Raw genomic sequence first — 22,638 nt, 5'->3', positions numbered from 1 at the left:
CAGTAGTACACCCACACAATATATTTTATACACACGTACAAACCAATAACCACTTATGAACTTGTATATATGAGTGCAGTCAATAACTGATGGCTAAGTTGATGGTCGGACCGAGAGACAGACTGACACGGTAGCCCATCTCAACAAGAAATCATAAATGCAATACGATAATTTTATTTATATTTTTATTATGATAATATATGAATGTACAAAAATAAGAACAGTAACTGTCAAACTATAAACAGGGTCTTGTAGAAAAACACTATAATATTCATATTTACAGTATGACAACTTAGGATAAAATAGAAAACTGTGAAAATCTCTGTACAAAATTAAAAAACGTTTTTACTCATCCATCCAAAATTATAACATTCTTTCCACTCAATAATATTAAAATTTTCTTTCTCGCTTGGGGTTAGAGGGACATTCACAATACATTTAGGCCAGAAAATCTCTACATCACCCCCCACATTTCAAACCCAGTCACGTGTATGTGATATGACAACGAAATCCGCTTAAATGGGTGAACCTTTGAAGTCTTGAGTTCGAATCTTGACTGAAGCAAGAGAAAGTCTTTCCAGACCGGATTTAGCAACAATTGTTCATTAATTTTTGTGATCGTGGGTTAAAAATATGTAATAACTTGAACCCTGATAGAAAACGTGAACAAGTATTATCCTTAGTAATTACAGCAATAATAACAACTATACGAACAGTGTTGCTTCAACTGGACAACAACCAGAAGAGAAGAAGTAGAAAGAGTAAAGTGAGAGGCTGGAAAAATTCTTTCTTTGATGTAAGGAGAAGCATTGTGGAGAATGCAGAAAGACAGAGAGAGTTGTGGATGTGTGTACTGGCAATATCTATTGCCAAGCAGTTGCCCTAATGTTGCCATCACGGACTTACACGTGTTCCAAAGACAATATTTAATACTGCAAGATTGTTTTGTCTGACTTTGATATGACTCAGCCAACTATAGCCTTCACGAAGCAGAAAACACGTGGACACACGCACCGCAGGACCTGCAGGACTCGACTGAATAAAGAAGCTTCCAGAACCAGATGGATCCTTGGCTGCAGCCGACACACCAGACACAGGATGGCGCAATGGCTGCTGCCCGACGACACTGAATGGCGAAGATGGAGACAGTGAGGACGACAGACGATATTGGTGATGTGATGGCTGGCTGAGCGGCTGAGTGGCTGGCTGGATGAAGTGTTATGAGCGGCAGGAGAAAGCCGTGGGCCAGTCGCAGATCTTCATATCGTCGTTCCACACCGTGCAGGACCGCAGACATGATGGAAGGCGACCAGCCACACGCACTGGTAGAAGCGCGTGCAGTCCAGCGGGTCAGAGTAGATGCCAAACACCGTGGGACACTGGAACTCTGGGATACATGGCAACAGAAGCAGATGTTAGAAAACAGCTTTATGGGTTTATGATGCGGAAGCCATGGTTATGCAATCCGCTCTTTCAGCGAACATTTTTTTCTCTCTCTCTCTCTCTCACACACACACACACAGCGAGAGAGTACACGTGGAATACATTTCAAAACCGACTCTATATCCGTTAATTCTCCTTTGAATACATTTTACATTTGATTACCTAACTAAGACCATTTTTTTCTCTGTTTCTTAGAGATTTTGAAGATCTCAAGTCACATCGCTTTCGTCATCTGACACTCAGCGTTATCTGACATCCTCTCCCGAATCTTACCGTACTCCTGGTAGTCTGGGTAGAAGATGGCCTCTATAGGCATTTCGTCCATATTGTCAGGAAGGTGCGAGGGCGACTTGACCTTGCTGACGTCATACGTGACCTCCACGCCAGCATGCATGTTATCGGGCTCGCTGCCTGTTGCCTGAAAGACGAACAAATGGTGTATAGTAACCGCCGCTTACTTCCGAAGCTTACTTCCCATCTCGCTCGGGGACTATTAATGTTTTCTGTTGACGTTGACCACCTTGAGTGGTTTGCGGTTTTTGCAGATATCGGTAGATATATCCGATATAACCCTAACCTGTAAATTTCAGCCTCCATAATACATCCGTTAATTAATTATCATTCAAGCCGGTCTTTAAGTATGAGGGATCAAATGTTGGATAAATTAATTAGATTCATGCACACCTCAATCAAAACCTTCACATCTCAAGCAAAAAAATCTGAGCACAGTCCAAAGAACCAACCTTGAACTGCTCAACCTGCGCATCCGGGTCACACTTCTTGGTGGTGTCCTCAAGCCGCTGCGTTGGTGACTTCAGGAGGTTACCCCGCACCTCCACACGTAGAGGCTTACCCGTCCTGTGCCACCAAGTCAGGCGTGCCTGCCAGTCCTCGCCATTGTCTTCCACCTTCACATCCTCTACGGACCGCAACACTTCGACCTCTTTCTCGTCTGGCATGACCCCTCCTAAAGTTCCGCTTGAAGGATGCGGCGTATGCAACCGATGACCCGTTGACCCGGATTGATCCTCCCGCTGTGGAGATGTAGACGAGACTGTCGACAGCCGGCTGCTTGGTGTCGATGTACCAACGGGTAAACGAGAAGAGAACTTAAAAACTGGAATGATCGTGGCTGCCCTCGTTTTCTCGAGTGTGACGTTTAGATCGGGTAGATGACGTCTGCTGACAGATGACCACGTGACTGACGTCTTCGGGGGTAACGCAGTGGTCGCTGTAGGTGTCTGTGTCACCTTGATCCATTCACTAGGTGTTTGTGTGTGATTCTTGCCAGAAGGAGACATTCCAGTTGTGCTTGACAGCAGCGTCGACTTGACGGTGGGTTGCAGCAGTGGTCGTTGATGTCGCACTGACGTGCGAGGTCCCGTTCACCTTTGTAGTCCGTTCCCACCATCGTGTCGTCGTTGCCGACGTTGGTGCCGCTGTAGTAGTAGTAGTATTGACGCTTGTAGATGCTGTCGTTGACGCCGTCGTCAGTGAACTGTATGCTTCATCAAAGCTGGCTTTGGTCGTTGTCATCCTGGAGAAGATACTGTTGGCGGGTGGGTGTTTCCCTTTGACCTCCCCGACATTCGTTCTCTGTCCGCTGACGACATACCTACCGCCTTTACTGTCGTGTGTCTCGTACACAAGGTTGCCGGTGTCTAACGGCGTGTCGCCCCTCGACTTCACCTCCACTGAGATGATCGTCCTCAGAGGCTTGTCGTCAGAGGTCCTGACCTCCACATCCGTACCGCTGATCTCCTTGTACACGTAGCGTACCGCTCCACCACTCGTTGCGGCTACGGGTACCGCAGTGGAAGTGCTTGCTGACCTCAGACTGCTCACTTGTGTTGAAGGCTTCACTAAGCTGTGGATGATCAACCCAGGTTTATCTCCATCGTCTGACCGAGGCAGTTTGTGGGTAGCTACAGAGTCAGGCGTTCTGGAAGGTTCCGAAGGATGCGCCTGACCTATCTTGTAAGACAGTAGCAGAGGTCTGGTCGTGGGATTTTCTCTCTTCATAGTAGATACCGTTGTGCTGGTCAAAATGTTGTCAGACTTCACGCCAAGACTCTGTCCATTCTTTGGCGATGTCTGCAGAGTGCTCGACCCTAACAGAGGTGAAGATGCTGTTGAAAAGGTGCTGCTGGGATTGTGGCTGCTTTGGTCACGTGATTCCACCACTTTGCTTTACGTTTCTCGTGCGTGGTAGTGGGTATCGATATACGCCCTGTGGTCGTCGTCAGTCCTAGAGACGATGATGGAGATACTTTGATGTTACCTGACTCTTGTTTGTCACCGTCGTTCTTTTCTATCTTCTCCCACCATTTCGCTTCTGGGGGCTGAGTGGTTTAACATTTAAATCTCTGGTTGTCAGAGTTCGGTTGGACGAAGAAAAGGTGGTACTTTCTTTAGACATAACGGTAGAATGCGTAGAGAAAACAGATGAGTGAGCAGAAGAGACGGTAGATGAAGATTGCTCTGAATGCTTTGAGGGATTTCGCCACGTGCTGGTGCTGGCAGAGGGTGTTGTTGTATGCCTGACTTTTTCTGAAGCCGTTGACTTTGGAGAGAAAGTCGGTGATCGGCTGGGGGTGGTCATTGTGGTCCTCGTCGTCGATGCACCCGAGAACTTTGCTGGCTTCATCGTTGCCTTGTAAGGCACATCAACAAAGTGCCAGAGTCTTTGCTCAAAATTCTCCTGCCACCGCTTGGAGGGACTGGTTGACCCTGTCGAAGCTGGTGACGTCATGGGTGTACTTTCGGGATGTCTCGCTGTTTCACTGCGCATGTCCCCTGATGCTCTTTTTTCTTCTGGTTGTTTGGTCCAACCCTCAGCAGGATGCTGGGATACCCGGGATGTTGAGAAGGCTTTAGTCGAAACAGTAGAAGTCAGTGTGGTAGTTGAGGAATTGGCAGTACTAGTGCTAGGTCTGGTTGTGGAGGTTGTGGTGGGGAATAAACTGGTTTTTCTCGGTGCCAGACCCATGAGTGGAGAGCCAGGATGCACTTTCTTCTTGATGTCGCTGTCTAGAAGCTTGAGCTTTGTCTGTATGTGCTCTTTCGTCTCCAGGTGGTCTACAGGGCTAGGCTTGCTATTCACTGATTCAGGTTTCTGGGGTGACGGGCCTTGCTTCTTCGTTTCACCTTTTACAGCGATTAACTCCTCTTTTTCCTCTTTCATCTTCCTTGCTGTTGGTAGTTTTTTCTGCACAGTATCATAAAAGCAAAATTAGCGATTCACTTAAAACTCCACACTTTTAAATAACACAAGTTGTAGAGTGTTGAGACCTGCAAACCCCTATCCCCTCTAAAAACCGACTATTACAGAAACAAAGAAAATGTTTCCACACTATCGCTCAGTACCTTTTTGCCAATCATGGGTGGCGGTTTGAATTTCGGATACTCAACATCTTCATCAAGAATGTTTCTGATTGTTCGGCCCAGTGGGTAGGGTTCATCGCTCCAAATAGGCGCAAAGTCGTCCAGATCCAGCGACCAAACCATTGCACCACCCAAGCCTTTGTCCTTGATATACTGAGCCTTCATCGAAAATAAAATAAGTAAGCTAACAAACAACTCTTTCACATGTTGCCACCATTTACTTATCTGTGTATCTATAATAATAGCAACATATTATTATTTTTATTATTATTTGTAAAACATAACCTATCGAGCTTGATACTGTTGCCGAGTAATAAATAATAATTATTCAATTAAAATATTATGAGAATTAAAGATTATTATTTTTCAATTAAAATTAATTATTATAATCATAATTTTTCTTTTCGCAGGTAATGATCTCTATAGTTTCAACAGTTTACCTGCGTCTAACCAAAAGAGTGTTTACAGTAAAAAAAAAAAAAGTCTCGTATGTACTCCAGATAAACTTGGTTTTCAACTGCAAAGTTTGTTGATGCGAAAGGTCAGAGATGATGGCTAACAAGGTGCTCAGCACCGGATCCTCACCTTGATTGTGATGCTTTCCACGTCATCATACCCGACCCATTGCTTTGTTGGCAGGTGATAAGCGAAGGGAACTTTCTCTCTGTCCAGCCACACACGCTGCCAGCCAGACGCCAGCTTGTCCTCCATCTGCAACGAACACCTGCATCGTGTGATTCACACAAAGATTGGCTTTACTTCTCTGTGCTTCTTATCTTAACAAATGCTGTAGAAAATAACACAATAACAACAGCAGCTTAGTCCTCTGAATACTTTTGGAACTAAGATACTTCTCGGAAACTCGACAAGACTGTGAGTCCAAGAAGAGACTAGTACTGCGTCTGGCACTGAGACTCAGATATGTGAGAGAAATCGCCATCTGCGAGCGGGTTTTAATTAGTAGGTGCTTTGATAGATTTTCTTTGAGGAGAAGAATGAATAAAGGGAAAGCGTATAATTGTGTTTATACTAGTCAATTCATGATCTTGTTCGAGACACAGAGAGAGAGAGATAAACAAAGGTTAGCGGTCTTGTCGTGGCCGTATAGAGACTGGAGCTAAAAAGGAGGGAAGCAGTACACTTTATCTCTCCACTTTAGGTATTTGTCCTTTCAAGTACTTATGTCCCAATAGCAATCTCTTTCTTAGTGTCCTCCTGGTCACGCCAGTCATGGAACACGTACCACACAACGTTGTGATCACGTAGCACACTGTCCGTCGTGACTAACTCTGGCCGATAATCCATTCGACCATGGCCTTAGAGCACTGACGACCCAGTCCTCAGTCTGGTATTCAGCAAGCAGACCAGTGGGATGCTCCTGTAAATCTGCTTGCACGTCCAGGACACAGTAGAACACGTGACCTTCTGGCCAGACACCAAGAGCGATCACTGTGTGGAGCACAGTAGTCTTCCCTTTCAGAGAACCCCAGGCAACATTGTCGCAGGCGCGTGACATAACTACTCAGTTCTAAGTACCAATAACAACAGATTTACTGTCAAAACTGGCAAAGTGTATGTTTAATGGTGCAGATTAATAATGAAATCGAGAATAAGGACACAGATACAGCCCCACCCAGAATGGAAGGACGGGAAGCTAACCCATCAGCGTGTGGAAGAAAGGTCGCATGTGCTGCACCTCCCTTATCGTGATGTACTACTCAAGTGTAGCACTGTGTGAGGCTCGTGATCCCAGAAAGAAATAAAAATGAGAAAAAAAAACCAGTCCTTAAAAATGACATTCGCTGAAAAAAAACAAGTCACTGAGAGTCCCTTTATTACACATCACGATCGCATGAACATGAAACAAAATATACCATAGAACGATTAAGAGAATAAGAAAGTGAACCCACTAAGAACAAACGAGAGTCAATGAGAGAGACAGAGAGACAGTAGGAATGAAGGAGAGTAGGAGGTGAGCGGTTTGGATGAAGATAATGAGCTATGAAATAAAACTTGATGGACAGCCATTGATAATAAATAAACAATGGACCATATTTCAATGTCCATTTTATGTATATATGTAAAATTATATTATTTGTGTCATTTTAAATGCATACATATATGCGCGCTAGTCTGTATATTTTTTTCTTTTTATACTCGGTTTTGATAAACTTGCGTTCAGCGTCAGTCATTTCTGGTCGTTTCTTGTTGTCTGCACTATCCGGTATCTGTTCCCAGCTGTTGCAGTTCACATACACCAACATCAGGTGGAGTTCGAGAAAAAGCGCCTAGAAAAATATTTTTGCATGGCTTTTCTCTACGGGAGCAAAACAAAACAAATTGATCGACCGGTCAAAATGTTTACGAGCCAAAAAGCTTTTGTAGTTGAATATCTCATGACTAGCATCTTGATAATGAGTGGACAAGGTTACATTTACACGACCTTAGCTTGTGGTTAGGATTTAGACAATCAGGGGATGTGTTGCTGATTCTGTCCTCCTCCACAGGAATCAGATGAGCGTTTGTTCTTCTTGTCGCCTGTGAAGCTAACGTACCTGACATACACGGGCTGTTGTTGTTGTGTTGCTGCTGTTGTTATTATTGTTATTGTTTTTGTTGTTGTTGTTGTTGTTGTTGATGTTGCTGTTGTTGTTGCTGTTGTTATTGTTTTGTTGTTGTTATTATTATTGTTATTGTTTTGTTGTTGGTGGTGCTGTTGTTGTTGTTGAGGTAACCCGCGTAGACATTATAAAACATTAGATGTAAGAAACTGTCTCAGAAAAGATGACAAGATCATTCAAACCTATTTAGTGTGGGGAAAAAAAACATCCTAATCATTAAACACGCTCGGGTAGAAAGGTACAAAAGATAACAAGTCAAGGTATTATGTGGAGACAGTAACTTCAATTATGATGCGTATTGTCTACCATGTCCAGCAGGCATGCCAAGTGATGTAAGGCCTATAAAAAGGGTCTTCTGCTGGAAAGGACATCACAGAAGGACAAAGCATCTGCAAAAATAACAATGTTTCGGCTCCTCCTGCTTGTTTGTGTCGGTGTGGTGGCAGTTCGTGCCAACCTTACTGGTGTCACTGTCGCAACTGGTGACTGTCTCTGTGTCAGCGGCACCGGCGTCAACGCTCGTGACCACGGTGAGTCGCGTGAGTCGCTTTTTTAGCCAAACTGAAGATTTTGGAAATTTTGGAAATTTTAGTGAAGATAAAGTCTGCAGTTTGTTGCTGCCGACCTTTCAGTAGGCTTGTCTCCAATTTCTCGTTTTTGATATCAAGAATATTGAAAACAAGAAGTATATTGAGAAAAGATTGAAATTTTGGAATTCTTGTGTAAAGCGACACTAATCTTATCTCATGGATAATAAATAGTCTATTTTTCGCAAAAGTTTTTTTTTATGAATATAGTGCATAAGTTATTTTCTGTCCTTACTTTCAAATATAAAATAAGTTGCAAATCGGATGCCATAGATCACAAAATAGCTCGCATCATAATGTAGCATGCCATTCAAAAGTGAGGTTAAAATAAATAATAGTTAGAGCAAAAGTTATCTGCTGTTACCTCTGTGAAAGACGACCGACCTCATGTAACAGACAAACAATTACATGTTGAGTTTATAGGATCAAAAGCTAGGCAATGCCATAAAACGATCCAGACTATGTATCAATAAGTGAACAAAGAAAAAAAATTGCTAGAATGCCTCAAAACACTTCTACCAGAGCAACTCAGCACTGTCACGTGACATTTGCAGCGGGGACATCGGGTACCACTGTCGTAGCGACCTACAACACCGGAAGTTGCTTCAAGTTGTACGGAGGCGTCCTGACTGTCGGCCAGTACACGTGGTACGAGTTGACAGACGGCTCTAAGGTCAGTCAATCCCTTCACTCACTTCGTCAAGCAAACAAAGAACAATGAAAGAACGAACATGCAAATCAACAAACGTACATAAGACAGAACAAAAGAAAAACAACGAGAAAGAAAGAAGAAAAAAAAGAAAGATAGATACTGTTGTGTGATAAAGAGAATAAAAGTATTCCCAAAAGGGACAAGTTACTCTGAAAAAAAAAGTTGAGACAAGGATGATGTCCGTAGAATATACTTCTCCCTTTCACTGTCGAGATCACTCACCGGTGCAAGTGGTGTTGTTTTCTAGTGTTTGTCCCGGCAGACTCAAATGTTTCTTTTATTGGATGCCGTTGACATAATATTATTTCATGTATTAAGTTACACCAGTTCGGGTAGCTCACTTGTCGCAGTTCATGTGTGGGTGTGTGTGTGTGGTGGGGGTAGGGGAGAGAGAAGGGGGCCGACTGACAAAGAGACTGTCAGACAGACAGAAAATGAAAGCTTATTGTCTAATGTGTGTATATTTTTATTTATCTTTCAGCGCTTTTGGATCGCTGGAAACTATCTGACCAAGTCAGCTGCAAGTGCTTGCAGTAAGATTTCAGAGAATTTAGTTTTCAATTGAGTTATAGCATCCATATTAGTTAGAGCCTAATTTCCATCCCTACTGTAACGGGACTGTCATAGTCAACAAAGAAATAAAGAACACCACACACACACACACAGAGATAATCTCTCAAATCACAGAAGAAGAGAGATCATGCGAAAGAGATTTTTTCTTTGCAGCCGCCGGCGCGTGCAGTGCTCGAGAGAAGGAGTTGGCGTGCGAGCTGTTCCATAGTTCAGCAACGTGAAGGCGGCGCAGTCCCACCCGTCTGGACATACAGACAACGGCTACCCGTACAACAACCTGCGGGATATGTGCAACGGTCTGAAAGCCTCACGCTCCCAGTGAGTTTATCACACACAGAATGAGTTTATGACCCTGTACCTCACCTGGCAACCTGCTCCCTCCCTCTCTCACTCACACACAGGAGCACGCACGCTACTGACAACTTTAGTTAATTAATTTTAATTAATGATTTAATGTGACGGTTGTTGTAGCGATTGGATTGTCACGAAAGTCTAGTCCAAAGTAGTCCAACTTCGTTTTGTTGTGTGGTTCGTGACAGTTATACCTGCTCTGAATGCCCATCGCCAGGAGCACCAGGTGGCACCACGTGTCTTAGCGTCAAGCTGCTGGAGTACCTGGTGGCTCTCAAGAACAAGTACAGCGATATTTACGTAAGTGACTTGGATGTAATGGCCTTTGACAACAACCAACCTGTATTCCCCGCAACGCTTTCGTAACTGTCACGTGACCGTCTGTCTGAAGATGTCCTTGTCTGTCCGTCGACATCTGACGTTGTCAGTGTCGGTCACGTAGCTGCTGTCCGACGTTGTCCACCTCTGTCACGTGACTTCTGTCCAACGTTCCTCTTGCAACGTTCTGCTTCCTGTGTTCAGATCACTGAGCTGTGCGGCGCCTGTCACTCGTGTCAGTCTCGTCACTACTCGGGTCTGGCCGTCGACCTGGACAACCCCCCTGCCAGACGCGAGGGCTACCTGTCGCTGTGCTCCTCCATGGGTGGCTGGGGACAGGACGAAGGCAACCACATCCACTGTCAGTTCTACGACGGTCCCCACCCCAACTGGTAACCACACCTCGCGCCTCCTGTCTACTTGTCAGCCTCAACCCCTCTGACAACTGGCTACCTGATGCAACCTTTGACCTCTCTTTGGAAGACACACGGCCATCATAACCTGGTGTCTAGAAACACCTGTCCGGTCTTTTGTACATTGCAGCGCATTTTGAATTAGGAAAGTTTTAGCTATTGTATATGGCAGCAAGAGGAATATCGACGATCTAGATGAGGTAGCAATATTGTTTTCAGTTTCAGCGCACTACACGGAAATGTCAACAACATCATTAATGTTTATGTAGAAGATTACGGGGGATTTTCATGTGGCTTTATTGGATATTTGACACCATGCTGACAATGTGTAAGATAGCGGATATATTGGATAGTTTGTAACGTGTAAACATTAGGACAGTTATCTTGTCTCTATCAAATCAGGATTTCTCGAAAACAAATAAATAAAACTTTATTACAATGTTAGTAAGGCTGCAGCTGTGCGTCACCATGCATGGGTGTTCTCTCTCTTTCTCTCTCTCTCTTTCTCTCACACACACATGCAGAGGGAGTAAAAAAAATGTGTGTGTGTGTGTGTCCTCTTGCTGATTCTCAGATCATGCTAAATTAAAAAAAAATTCATCAGGAAATGCTAATTAATTAGGGTGAAAACCTAAGTGATGACTATGCGAAATCCAGAATCATCGGTTAGTAGAGATGATGCTGACGACAAGAAAGCATTCTTTACACATCATCGCACTCCCTTTCCCCGACTTTTGAATTATTTTCTTAAATCCAGTCTGTCTACACTGCTCCTCATTATGTTCCCCGCCTACCGAGCACAGAATTATGTACAACTGCGCGGGTGCGTAAGAACGTTTGCGCATGTCCGCCGGAAGGTGTGCGCATGTGCTGTTCCGCATGTAACTAGACTTTCAACAAAAAGGACAAGGAAAGCGCGCGTTCCTACCTCATAGAATGAAATGAAGCCGTTCTCCATCGTGTAATAGCCTGACTTTCCAGTCCCGCAGTTGCGCATGCCTGGCTTGACGTCACTTCCGCAGGTTGTGAAAGAGCGGCCGTAGAAAGGAATGCCAACCACCAGCTTCTCCCGTGACGCTCCCAGCTCCAGCCACACTCTCACTGCCTCGTCCTGTGACAAGACAGTTCATGGGTCAGATACCTACATATGGTCCTACTTCACAGATATCACAACACCACTTTGTTTGTTCAGCGAATTAAAAAATTTTACGCGCATAAAACGTGATTTTTGAAATGTTCACTTCGGACTATTTGAGCCTCGTGAACTTTGACTGGACGTAGCACGTAGCACGTACCACACTGTGGGTGTTGCTGGACTCTTCTGGATTGAAGTCCCCTCCGTACAGCGGGGCGTTGTGGCCCAGAGAACTACTCCAGGATCCGTGGAAGTCGTAACTCATCAGATTGATAAAGTCAAGGTACCTGCAGACAGAGTTCATCATCATCATCATTATCATCATCATCATCATCAGCAGCAGCAGCAGCAGCAGCAGCAGCAGCAGCAGCAGCAGCGTCGTCGTCGTCGTCGTCGTTTGACATTTAGTCCATTGAGCTTTCTCTCAGCTACACACATTGCAGCTGGCATTCTCAAATGTTATCACACCTTCTGACATGACAATTATTACTGCCATTGGCACAGTTTTGACGAAACCTGCTGACACGACTGCCGCAAACAGTGATAAAGCTGTCACCTTGTAAAACTTACTAATTTTCACTAATTATCCCGCATCACCGTTGAATGCTGTTATCTCCCCTGTTCCCTAGCAACCATTCTTGCTACACCAGGATCTCTCCCTGCCTGTCGTGTCAAATACCAAAACACGGTTTTCAACTATTGTCTGCCTGATGTTCTGACTAGGATCCAATGTAGGAAACGACCAGACAAACAAAAAAAAAAATTACTAATTATCTCACTTGTCTACTTTGGGGACATCGTAGGCACTCTTGATGATCTTCTCGCCGCCAGCAACAGCAGCCGTGAGTAGCAGTCGTGGTTGGCCCGTGCGCTCCGCCTCGTTCTTGAAGCCTTCGTGCAACTCCTGAAAATCAAACAGTTTGCTCTTAGTTAACCTGCATCTTGTACTCCGTGGGATGTCTGACTACTGCTTGAAACTGCGATGGAAGCTACTGAAATATTTTGTCAAACGAATCTGCTGTCACGTGACAATCTGCACTAATGTGTCTCAAAAACTCTTCATCAACACATACTAACTGTACAATGTATCTGGTCTTCGCCAGCCTCACTAACTGCAAGATTACTGCACCTTGATGAGGTAAGAGAAATTGTCCTTATCCTCGGGTGGGCTGCCTCGGTTGGCCGGGTACTCCCAGTCCAGGTCGAGTCCATCAAAGCCGTGAGTGCGAAGGTACTGCACAGCATGATCAAGAAAGATGCGGCGATTTGATTGGTCCCGCACCATCTGGGTGAACGGCCCTGAACCATGCGTCCACCCGCCCACAGCCAGCAGCGTCTTCAGGTGAGGGTTCTTCTTCTTCAGGTCGTTGAACTGCCTGTACAAGTCTAGAACAGGCAACAGGAAAGGTTGTGTCAACATTTTACGGCAAGGACCTAGATACAAAAATTAATTTTGTCTGGCGGCAGTCAAAAACTCAAGGGATGCAACTAAGTTTTGGTCACAAGCAGAAGTTACTCTATCACCTGAAAGTCAAAAGCTGAGACTATTGCATCATCTGACACTTAGTTTAATTGTAAGGATGGGAGATGATTATACTTACACGGGTACTGGATATCGTTCCATTCGTACGGCGCCAGCTGCCATCGGTTGTCCACCTTGGCGAAGGCAAAGACAAGATGAGTGCACAAGAAAGGGTCGATGTTGGCGGGCAAGAACTTCCCCTCCTCCTTTCTGTACTGCGACCAGTTGGTGTAGTAGCAGACTCGCCGATAGCGGGGTTCTAATGACATTCACAGGCCAACGCTTATAAGGCTACACTCCTACATGACACGGGAGGGGTACACAGAAGTTTCAACTATACACAATCAACAGTTCCTCCCTACAAAACTTTAATACACTTACAAAGATAAAAGACAAATAAAAGGAAGATTTTACTGAGTGTGACATAACAGAACAGAAGTGTGTTCAGAACTTGTCTAATGATGGTGTCTTTCGTTCCTACATTTGACTGAAGGGATTCTTCTGAGTCCAGGCTATCGACATCTGTTTGTCGAATCGTTAAAATTTATGTAACGATGGCAACCGGTCCATCACAGCAGTAGCCTGATACATCGAACAAACGTTGAGTAGCTGTTTAAGGATCGAATGAATAATTAAGAAGTTGCTGATTTCGCTGGCTGTAAGTGCTATGCTGTTTATCCCTTCACTATCTTCCACACTTCCTATCTCACTGAATGAGTGAATTATAATATGTGTGTGTACATGTGAAGAGAGAATCACTCATAAATTCAAATACCAAAGCAGTCTACAAGTTTTTTCCCCTCCCCGACATCCAACAACAAGTACTCTCAGGTGGAACAAGGGCCAACTCCAACTCCGGACCTCCGGACCCCGGAGAGTTATTTCGGGATGGCGATCGACTGCATTGCGAGAAAACAACTTTTCGTCGTGTCGCAAAGGGAGACCAGTCTGCCGGCACGCCTTGTTCCGTGTAGCGATTAAACAACAAACTTACTCGAGAAAGCCAACAAGGGCAGCCTGGAGAGAGAAGTGGAGCTGGACACCAGCTTCTGCTGGACGTCAAATTTGACGTGGCGCACGGCAAACAGCATGGCGGCGTCATGAATGTCGCCGTATTTGCCATCTTGCCAATCCCTTTTTTCCGGGGTGTGGCTGCGCAAAGTTCGCATTGCCAGCAACAGCAATGATATTCTCCCCCTGGACAGATGGTCTCCCCATGCCCCTGATCCTACAGCTGCAGATCCCGGCTTCCGCATTTCTCAAAGTTCTGATCGATGTAGTCTCGGTTCGGGTCACCCACGAGCTGACCACGGCGAGACGAATGGCTGAGCCGAACAAGCACGACTAGAATTCGTTTTTGGCCAGTGGGACTCTCTTGACCAGGTCACACAACCTCATCATCGACGAGATTCTTGTTGTCTCCCTTCATGCTCGCGAAAGCTCAGTGAGCGGGTCATCCCGAGAATGCCCATCAAAGGCATAACGGCTTCCTTTGCTTTTCAGATGCCGGACATGAAAATGCAAATCGACACACCCAGCTCTCAAACCAAAGCTCTTCCACGTGCAAATCAATCCCACGCATCAATAGGATTCAATAAATTCCAGTCTAGTGTGGTAGACTCCTATACACAAGAATTCTCAGCCCCTGTGGGCGTTGCGAATGCAGCTTTTGTTTAATTTATCTTAGAGCTTCACAGCTTCTTTACCTACCACCATTCCCCATTTTATGCTTTTCCCAGATCTTTAAAAACAAAAACAAGACTTGTATGTGTTAATGCAAGTCTGGTTTGAGACGAAAATAGACTGAGAAGATGTACCTTCTCGAATCGGTTTTATTCTCTTTAATGCTTTACTGGTCGTCCTCCCCTATTTGTAAGTAGAGACACACAATTAGCTGTACAAGTAGATGAACAGGAGGTGTTGGTAGATAGTTACATAAGAGATGAATCTCGATAGATAGGGATATTAGACTTACATTAGACAGACTAAAATCAGACAGATGGGGATTTTAAACTTACATTAGATAGACTAAAATCAACTTTGGTTTTTAAGTGAACACACTTTCTGTACTAACGACATTCAATTTCTTCTTTGATATTTTGGAAGGTTTCTTTGAAGAATAGTGTAAACTTGTATCCATTTGCTTCCTCCTAATATAAAGAAAGCAGAGGGAGTAAATCCAAGTGGCTGCCATACTAAGATAACACCAAACAAAAAAGTAAATACAAGTGAGCAGGACACTAAGGGGACACAGTCCTTACCTCTTCCGAGGTCTCGGGGCTGAGCTGCGACTCATTGACTGAAGCTGCAGCGGACATCAGGACATGCAACACGACTACAAAGATGTTTGCCAGCACCAGCAGTCGGGCGTGAGACTGGCAAGGCATTTCCTGTTGACAGAACCCAAGACACAGAAATCAATAAACAAATAAATAAATCTTTGACCGGTTGGCAGAAAAGCGGATCAATCCATTGCATTTAAAGAGTTAAACATTACTCTGTAATCTATTTATACTGCAAAAACGTTAACAACAACATAAAAGCGGAAATAGTTTAAAATTTTGCTATTTATAATTGAAATGATATCTTGGTTGATGTGCGGATAAAATCAGTTCAGCGGAGCTTCCCTTCAGTGGGATAGTACATTTAAAATCACAGGGATTTCTCTCCAGGATACGTTTTTCAATCGTTCCTCGTCTCTTTTGCTTCTTGTTTGAAAAAAATAACTTGAAAAGAAACTCAGAAAATTTGGAAAAGGTACATGGTGACAGATGGATGCTTGTAGTGTAGAGGAAAGAAAAAACAAAAAAAAGAAGCTCATTTCCTCACACGGAGCTGGGATATGTAAAGTGCAGGAACACAGGACATTACAATCAGCAATCATACAAACACACGAACTGTGGACATTGTGAAGAGCATAGAAAGTAGAAGGTGGAGAAAGTAAGTCATGGTAAACCGATCACACTAGGTAGGTATTTCCGAAAAGGTTTCTTTGAAGTCCCGATCTGAAAGCATGTAGCGTGTCCACTGTATGGAGAGGCAGATGCAGGACATTCCAAATACTGGGGCTAGTGAAAAATAACAAGCAACGGTCAAACCTGTCCAGTCTGGCAGGCCTGACGAGAGGGGGGGACAGGGGTCTGGTGTACCCGGGCCCGCGGCTGTCAAGGGGGTCCGGCCTTGGTCAGTGGATTTTTTCTTCTTCTTCTCCTTTTAAAGAAAGGTCTAAGGACAGACCACCCAAGCATTACACATGCAGAAGTTGAATTTCAAGTCTGTAGAATACAATTTCGGGGTACTGGGGCCTGTCGTGAGAAGTGTAGTCATTGAGATTCGAATTGTAAACATACATTATATACTGGGAAAATAATTTACGATTACAAGTACAAGGGGCCCGAAGAGGTCGTCTGTCCCGGGGCCCGGGCTGGCTGTCGGCGGCCCTGCATCTGGTACATGGGACAGGGAGAAGACTGGGGCATAGTGACCTGACTTGCCAAGTTTCTAGGGCGATACAAGCTCAGACAGATGTACGGGGCGAGGTCGCAAACAACTCGATAACGATAACAAAAAACAGGAGCAACAATAACGGTAACAAACTGTCTGAGAGAGGAACGATTGACAAATCCAAAAATGACTCCATCAAAAGCTGCACTGACAGAGCAATGATGAATATGCCCAAGAACGAACATAATGATTTCAAAAGTACACCTGTCTTTAACAGATTCAAGAATGACTTTACAAGGCATCAAAAGGTGCGCTAGCATCGCAAAGGGTACTTTTAGAAGATGACACTAATTTAGTTAATTAATTTTTCTTATCTCAAAATATTTAACTTTATCATATACAGGTTTTACTGAAAAAAATTTAATATACAAATGAAATCATCGGTGTTGTTAGTATGGTATTTAGGGAAACAACGACCTGTCGTCTGTGCAGCTGAAAGAAATGTTTTGTGACTTCTGGCTGTTACTAGTAATGGCAGTAACAACCTTTAAACATAACATCCTAGTTGACAGCTGCTTCTTGTCTCTCTCCTTGGCTATAGTCTTCTATGGGTCCCTTTAAAACATTTACTATACCCAAATGAAAGGCGGGTTTTGTAAAGTATGAAGATGGCTTCATGAAACTCGCATCCACAAAATCCGAATTTTGGTCTTTTGAGATTTACAGTGTATTCACGGGGAGTTCTTCTCTTTTGGATTTGTTCTCCTCCTCCTAAACATCATCATCATCATCGTCATCGTGTATGTTTCGGTTATTGTCTTCAATCTTTCTTTTTTCCTTCTCGTTACGCCTTCTTGTTTTTTACACTTTTTAAATAATATCGTGTGGGATTTTTGTTTTTATTATACTTGCTTAATACGATAATGTTTATTTGTTTTGTACATTCGGATTTTATTTTTTAGTGATTATTTTACTATTATGTAATCTACTACTGTTTATTGCCTGCTGGGGCCGAAGAATCCGCAGATCCAGACCCGAGAAATAACATGATTCAGACGACTAAAAAGGACCTCTGACTTTACTATTTCAGATGACCAGACACCAGCAATGACAATTTGCGCCTTAAAGACCACGATTTGTTATCTGTCCCCAAGTTTTAAAAAAACTCACCTGCAGGGGGAAGAGCTGCTAGTATTTCTTTCCTCTTGACAACTGTTCACAGGAGACGGATGAGACAGAACATATCCTTCCCGAACGGAGACCTTCTCCTTGAGATCGTCGACTTCTCAGCCAGCAGCAACCGTCAACTGACTCCAGATCCCAGACCTCGTCTGTTGCTGTCTCCTAGATATCAGCCTGGAATGTGATGTCCTCTAAGTGTCGGACTCTGTGTCGCAGCAAGTGAATAGTCCAAAAGAACTGTATGGTCTGATCGTCCTGCTTGCGACCATCTCCTTTTTGATGGCAGACCCCGCGCATGCGTGTTTACTTAAGATGCCAACTTTCTCTCCGTGTGTATCGAAGCCCTTTCTTTCTTTCACTTTATCTCCACCCCCCTCTCTCTCTTTCTTTCGTTCTCAATTCCCTCACTCGCTCGCTCAGCTGCTCCTCCCAGTCGCTCGAGCAGTTTAACGGGAGCTAACGATTGACGATGAACTTGCCGCCGTGGCCGTTTCCTCTCTCGCTAACTTGCCTCGGACCGCCCATTGTTTGGCCAGCAGTTCTCAAACACACGCAACAGTGGCATGTTTATCCCAGGCGGCGGAGCTGTTAAGACTGCAGTGCGTCCCCCTCGACCAATTTCACAAGACTCGATAGAGAAGGGAGGGGAAGACTGGGGGGAAGCAGACGGCAGGGGTTCTCTGCTCCAGGTATGCGCACGCCCTGGTGTCTAAACACGGCGCCCGAGTGTCCCCTCAAAGACCTGATTCTTCCCCATGGACGGGCCGGTAACGCCAGGGACGTGGCTGCGGACTAGACCGGCATGCTTCGAGGGGAGACTAATCCACAGAACGCGTGGACAGCGGTCTTGTCGCTAGGGGTCGCTCCGGACGAAACCCTAGGGAGTCAGGGTGAAGAAGCTGCCCTTCTGAACGCCCTTCGTTACCTAGACATGCCTGGCTGCCCTGGGGACGTTCTGAACACCCTCCCCTGTGTTTGAGGAATTGATGTAGGATGGCTTTGTACGATTTATCTGCATTAAGACTTGGGTGCACTGGGCCTTTCATCACACCGACACAACCTTACAACAAGGGTTTTTTTGGCCTCCCGCACCCTGCGTTTCCCGGATGTAGGGCTATTTCAGTTCCTGTACCACAATTAGAGGAATCCGAGTAAAAACAACATGGGATTCCTGTATGCCTTGGTGCAAAAGATTAAGGATTTTTTCATTGGGGATAATAGAGCATCTGAATCATCCACCTCCCCAAAAAAATAATAAATAAATAAAATGGAGACATCTCTAAAAGTTGACTATTCATGTAGTATAGGAATTCCTGTTGAAAATCTAGATAATCCATTATAAGAAGTCTTTCTTTTCGTATTTATGTGAATTCTTGTAGGTCAGTAAAAAAGAGAGTAGAAAAAATATCTCTGTTAAGTGGCTATACCAGGTTCCTCAATGCCATTTGGCAGTCTAAATCAATTTCAATAATAGTATCAAGATACTACAGAAGTGCAGTGTATTATAATATTTTATTTTCACCATCATCATGACCTTAGTTATGTCTTTGGCTTTATAGTGTTATATTTATTACAAACTTGCAAGTAGAAGTTTGTGCTCGATGCATAATTTTAAAATATACATCATTTTTTTCTACCAGGAAAAGCAGAAAAATTGAAATGTTGAAAGAAAACACGAGAACACCCCACCATTGTAGCCTCTCCTTTATTCCGTCCCTCCCTTTTTGTTCCTGATCCGGTCACTCTTCAAAACTTACAAATGAAAAAAAAAAAAGGTTTGGGAAGGAAGGGAGAGAGGAAAGAGAAGCGGCTTGGTGAAGCAGCATCGATCATACTGTCAATATACTCATCCAACAACCTCGCCTCTCTTCGCCATTATTGCCCTTCCGGGGATGGACCTGAGGATGGTCAGCGGTAAATTAGGGGAAGACGATACTATCTGGAATGACATGACCGCCCTTGATGAATGCCCAACATAGGTCGGAGCGCCATCTGCCCAAGGTCAGGCAATGGCCAACACCAAATGGCCGAGGACCGCATCGCCTGCTGTGGAAATGCTTTGTTCTCTGTCAGTAACAACCGAATCAAGAGAAGAAAAAGAAGCTGGAATGTTAAGCCAGGTAGGGCATCTTTATGCTAAACTCCTATCATATTCTTTGTTCCTATTTTTTAAAGTCATCATCTCTTCAGAGTTTGTTAACAAGACTGGAATTTCCCTCTGAGTTATTCCTTTTTCAGATGGCGGTGAGTGGGCATGGAAGTGCGAGAGATAAACCAACTGGAAATGTTATTTGTTGTAATCGTCTTGTGCTTGGTACAGCAGTGCTGTGGATGGGTGAATCAACTCGATTTCTTTTTTCACCAGAGTTTATTTATTCCTGTCTCCCCTTCTGTTTCTTATAGTATACTTCTCGATGAAAGTCCTAGTAAAATTACTGTGGCAGGACCATGACAGGCTTCTCTTGTCCTTGTCCTCTCCTTAGTCTCTCACAGTTTGCCATTCATTTTTCTTTCGAGGCTGTCGTGAATGTCTTCATTGTAATATCCACATACATACTTTTGAAAATTTTGAAATACTGTATTTAATTTAGAACGAAAAATGTGCAAACTCCTGGTTATAGACTGAATTAAGTGCTTTTCATGTAGTTGCTTAAAACAAGAATCATTAAAGATTTACCTGTAAAAATGGTTTACGTTGCAAAAACATAATATTCATAACAGAGCTCCGCCATTCTTACAGTTATTGGTATTTGTGTGATGTGTAGTGCCTCTAAAACTCTGGGTGTCTTTTTGTACATTTCTGCTGAAACAACAGATGAAAATTTAATTCTTGCGTCCAGTGCCAAGAAAGGCCATGCCACCTGGCTGATTTCCTGCCCTGAGACAAAATGAGAGAGAACTGTGGTCAGGTATTACAAGTAGCTTAGGAGCAAGCTTATCACCTTTGTCCGTTTTCGTGAACTCACTGTCGTCAGCTGAGGTCAAACAGACTTCCTGTCGCTGGCTATTCGCAGGCCTGTCAGAAATGTGCCTTCGACGCCTTGAAGGAAACAAAAGTGTCCTCGGATAATTCATAAAAAAAAATGCATCTTGCTGTAAGATAATCAACGGCTGTGGTAACGACAAATGTCCAGAGAAGAATCCTGAGGTCAGGGTTATGACGAATGACGAAAGAGTAACACCAAGCATTGAAGAATGTGTGTGATACATGCGCTTGAAGATGGGAGGAGGAGGGTAAGATGAAGAGAAACAGTGAAGGGTTAGTTTATTATCACCAGTTAAATAGTTACTGTTTCATCAGCCTGAACGATGAAACTTGAGTGGTTTAAAAATAACTGTTAGAAAGATTGCTGTTTTTATTTATTATATTTAATGGAAAATATTTACTCTAATAGTAGAAGGAAATAGCGCAATTTGTAGAGCTGTTGACAAAACAAGTTGGAGGAAGGGAACAAAATACTCTTTAAACCAATCAACAAAATCTAGTCTATTTGTAACACTTTCTTTTTCTATTGATTATTCGTCATCGATTATGATTATAATTTATTGACTAATTCCCCTCCTCGTCTTTTTCTGCAGATTTGTGATACTCTCCATCCTTATTATTTGTTCCTTGATTCCTCTTTCCTCTTCAACATATTTTATTTCCTGTCTGCACGGTTTTTTCTCCTTCCGTCCTTCGTATGCTGTCCATGCTTCATTAATCAAGTTCTAAGAACATGCTTCTTGGTGATTATGCAAATTATGGGTTGTTAATTGTGATTATGTAAATTATGGGTTGTTAATTATGTGATTATGTAAATTATGGGTTGTTAATTATTATTGATTTTAATATTGTAATAATAACCGAACTCGCTACCTATTTAGGCTGAATTTATTCTCTTTCTTTTGTCTGTCAGTTGGAGCATGCCTACCTGATGTTTTGCATGCCTTCTTCTATTTCAATCCATCCATTTCTCTGCTTTCTTTCCCATAAAATTTCTCTTTCTTTTCTTGCTTCGCTCGAGTGTTGTACCGGAGTTGTACAGCGTTTTCTTCTTCGTTGCAAGGTCGCGAAGACAACAAACTGTCGCACTTGCAAATGAAAAAAGCAAAGGTGAGTGTTGTTCAGACCAACACTCCAATGTTTGTGTGTGCCCAGCCGAGGTGCCTGATGACGCCTTGCGGCATGCCGTTCACTTTCGCTGGGAAAATGGTTGACAAAGGACATGACAGTAGTCAAAGAAACGTAGCCAGCCATGGTGTGAGAGGCTGGGGGAGCGAGGGAAGGGGTGTCTTCAGAGTTCTCGACCTTCTCGTGCGACAGTCCAGCGTGCGCTGGTGTGTGTGTGCCTGCGCTTGTCTCCGGGACTGATTGCAATATTGCCAAAGTGAGAAGTAATGTATTGACGAGACATGAGGTAGCATGAGGCTATTTAGCTTCACAAGGCTAATTTGACCACTTTCCCATAAAAGAGTTTTCTTAACCGGGCATAGCTCCGAAACACAGCATCTCTGAAGCCCCATTGGCAAATATATTGGAAAACAAGTCTGAACTTGTTAACATATTAACTTGTTAATATGTTAACCAAAGTTCCGAATGTTGGTCCAGAAACTTTGTTTCATGTGGCCATCACGCACAACTTTGCCCCTGAGGATTAATAAAGTTGTTTTGTAACTTTACCAAATTTGGTCAAATGTTTGACATGAATCCCGGTGGACAGACTTTAGCAAGGCGCTTCTCAAAATGTTTGTGATTAATATGATGCTTCTACACCTGATGTAAAACGTCCTTAAAATTCCGCACGAAAGAACAATGGACTGACGGACTATTTCCTAGAAACACTTCTTGACAAAGTATTAGTAAACTTTATTTACAGTAATATGTGAGAGACCTTTCAATGACCACGAAAACAGGCAGCCCTTCTGGATTATGAATACGGTGTGTTGTTGTGTTGTTTTGTGTATGTGTGC

The 22,638-nt window shown here is 43.7% G+C and overlaps 3 protein-coding genes across 3 annotated transcripts; 2 read left to right on the top strand and 1 right to left on the bottom strand.

Annotated features, from left to right (window-relative positions):
* Positions 1–177: 177 nt before the first annotated feature.
* On the bottom strand, positions 178–14,315 carry LOC112557775 (putative chitinase 1). The gene is made up of 11 exons (XM_025227809.1): positions 14,054–14,315; positions 13,139–13,318; positions 12,667–12,923; positions 12,317–12,441; positions 11,698–11,824; positions 11,331–11,513; positions 5,413–5,538; positions 4,810–4,986; positions 2,187–4,651; positions 1,717–1,861; positions 178–1,387 (listed from the first exon to the last, which is right to left on the bottom strand). Exons 1-9 carry the CDS (start codon positions 14,313–14,315, stop codon positions 3,755–3,757), a joined length of 2,334 nt encoding a protein of 777 aa, XP_025083594.1. The 3' UTR covers positions 178–1,387; positions 1,717–1,861; positions 2,187–3,754.
* LOC112557972 lies at positions 7,809–9,557 on the top strand. Its single transcript, XM_025228146.1, has 4 exons — positions 7,809–7,978; positions 8,590–8,708; positions 9,229–9,280; positions 9,474–9,557. Exons 1-4 carry the CDS (start codon positions 7,852–7,854, stop codon positions 9,539–9,541), a joined length of 366 nt encoding a protein of 121 aa, XP_025083931.1. The 5' UTR covers positions 7,809–7,851; the 3' UTR covers positions 9,542–9,557.
* On the top strand, positions 9,495–10,846 carry LOC112557973. Its single transcript, XM_025228147.1, has 3 exons — positions 9,495–9,638; positions 9,860–9,971; positions 10,194–10,846. Exons 1-3 carry the CDS (start codon positions 9,607–9,609, stop codon positions 10,383–10,385), a joined length of 336 nt encoding a protein of 111 aa, XP_025083932.1. The 5' UTR covers positions 9,495–9,606; the 3' UTR covers positions 10,386–10,846.
* Positions 14,316–22,638: the final 8,323 nt, after the last annotated feature.

This window comes from Pomacea canaliculata, linkage group LG2 (assembly GCF_003073045.1).
Source record: "Pomacea canaliculata isolate SZHN2017 linkage group LG2, ASM307304v1, whole genome shotgun sequence".
NCBI classification, from domain to species: Eukaryota; Metazoa; Mollusca; class Gastropoda; order Architaenioglossa; family Ampullariidae; genus Pomacea; species Pomacea canaliculata.
Note: the sequence above shows the minus strand (reverse complement) of the source record. Positions and strands in the feature narration are given on the sequence as shown.

Coding starts and splice junctions, on each gene's coding strand:
- LOC112557972 (XM_025228146.1), top strand. CDS start 7,852: ATGTTTCGGCTCCTCCTGCTTGTTTGTGTCGGTGTGGTGGCAGTTCGT. Junction 7,979..8,589: donor CGTCAACGCTCGTGACCACG/GTGAGTCGCGTG, acceptor TGACATTTGCAG/CGGGGACATCGGGTACCACT. Junction 9,281..9,473: donor GTCAGCTGCAAGTGCTTGCA/GTAAGATTTCAG, acceptor TTTTCTTTGCAG/CCGCCGGCGCGTGCAGTGCT.
- LOC112557973 (XM_025228147.1), top strand. CDS start 9,607: ATGTGCAACGGTCTGAAAGCCTCACGCTCCCA. Junction 9,639..9,859: donor CTGAAAGCCTCACGCTCCCA/GTGAGTTTATCA, acceptor GGTTCGTGACAG/TTATACCTGCTCTGAATGCC. Junction 9,972..10,193: donor ACAAGTACAGCGATATTTAC/GTAAGTGACTTG, acceptor TCCTGTGTTCAG/ATCACTGAGCTGTGCGGCGC.
- LOC112557775 (XM_025227809.1), bottom strand. CDS start 14,315: ATGCGGAAGCCGGGATCTGCAGCTGTAGGATCAGGGGCATGGGGAGAC. Junction 12,924..13,138: donor GAACGATATCCAGTACCCGT/GTAAGTATAATC, acceptor TGCCTGTTCTAG/ACTTGTACAGGCAGTTCAAC. Junction 12,442..12,666: donor ATTTCTCTTACCTCATCAAG/GTGCAGTAATCT, acceptor TTTGATTTTCAG/GAGTTGCACGAAGGCTTCAA.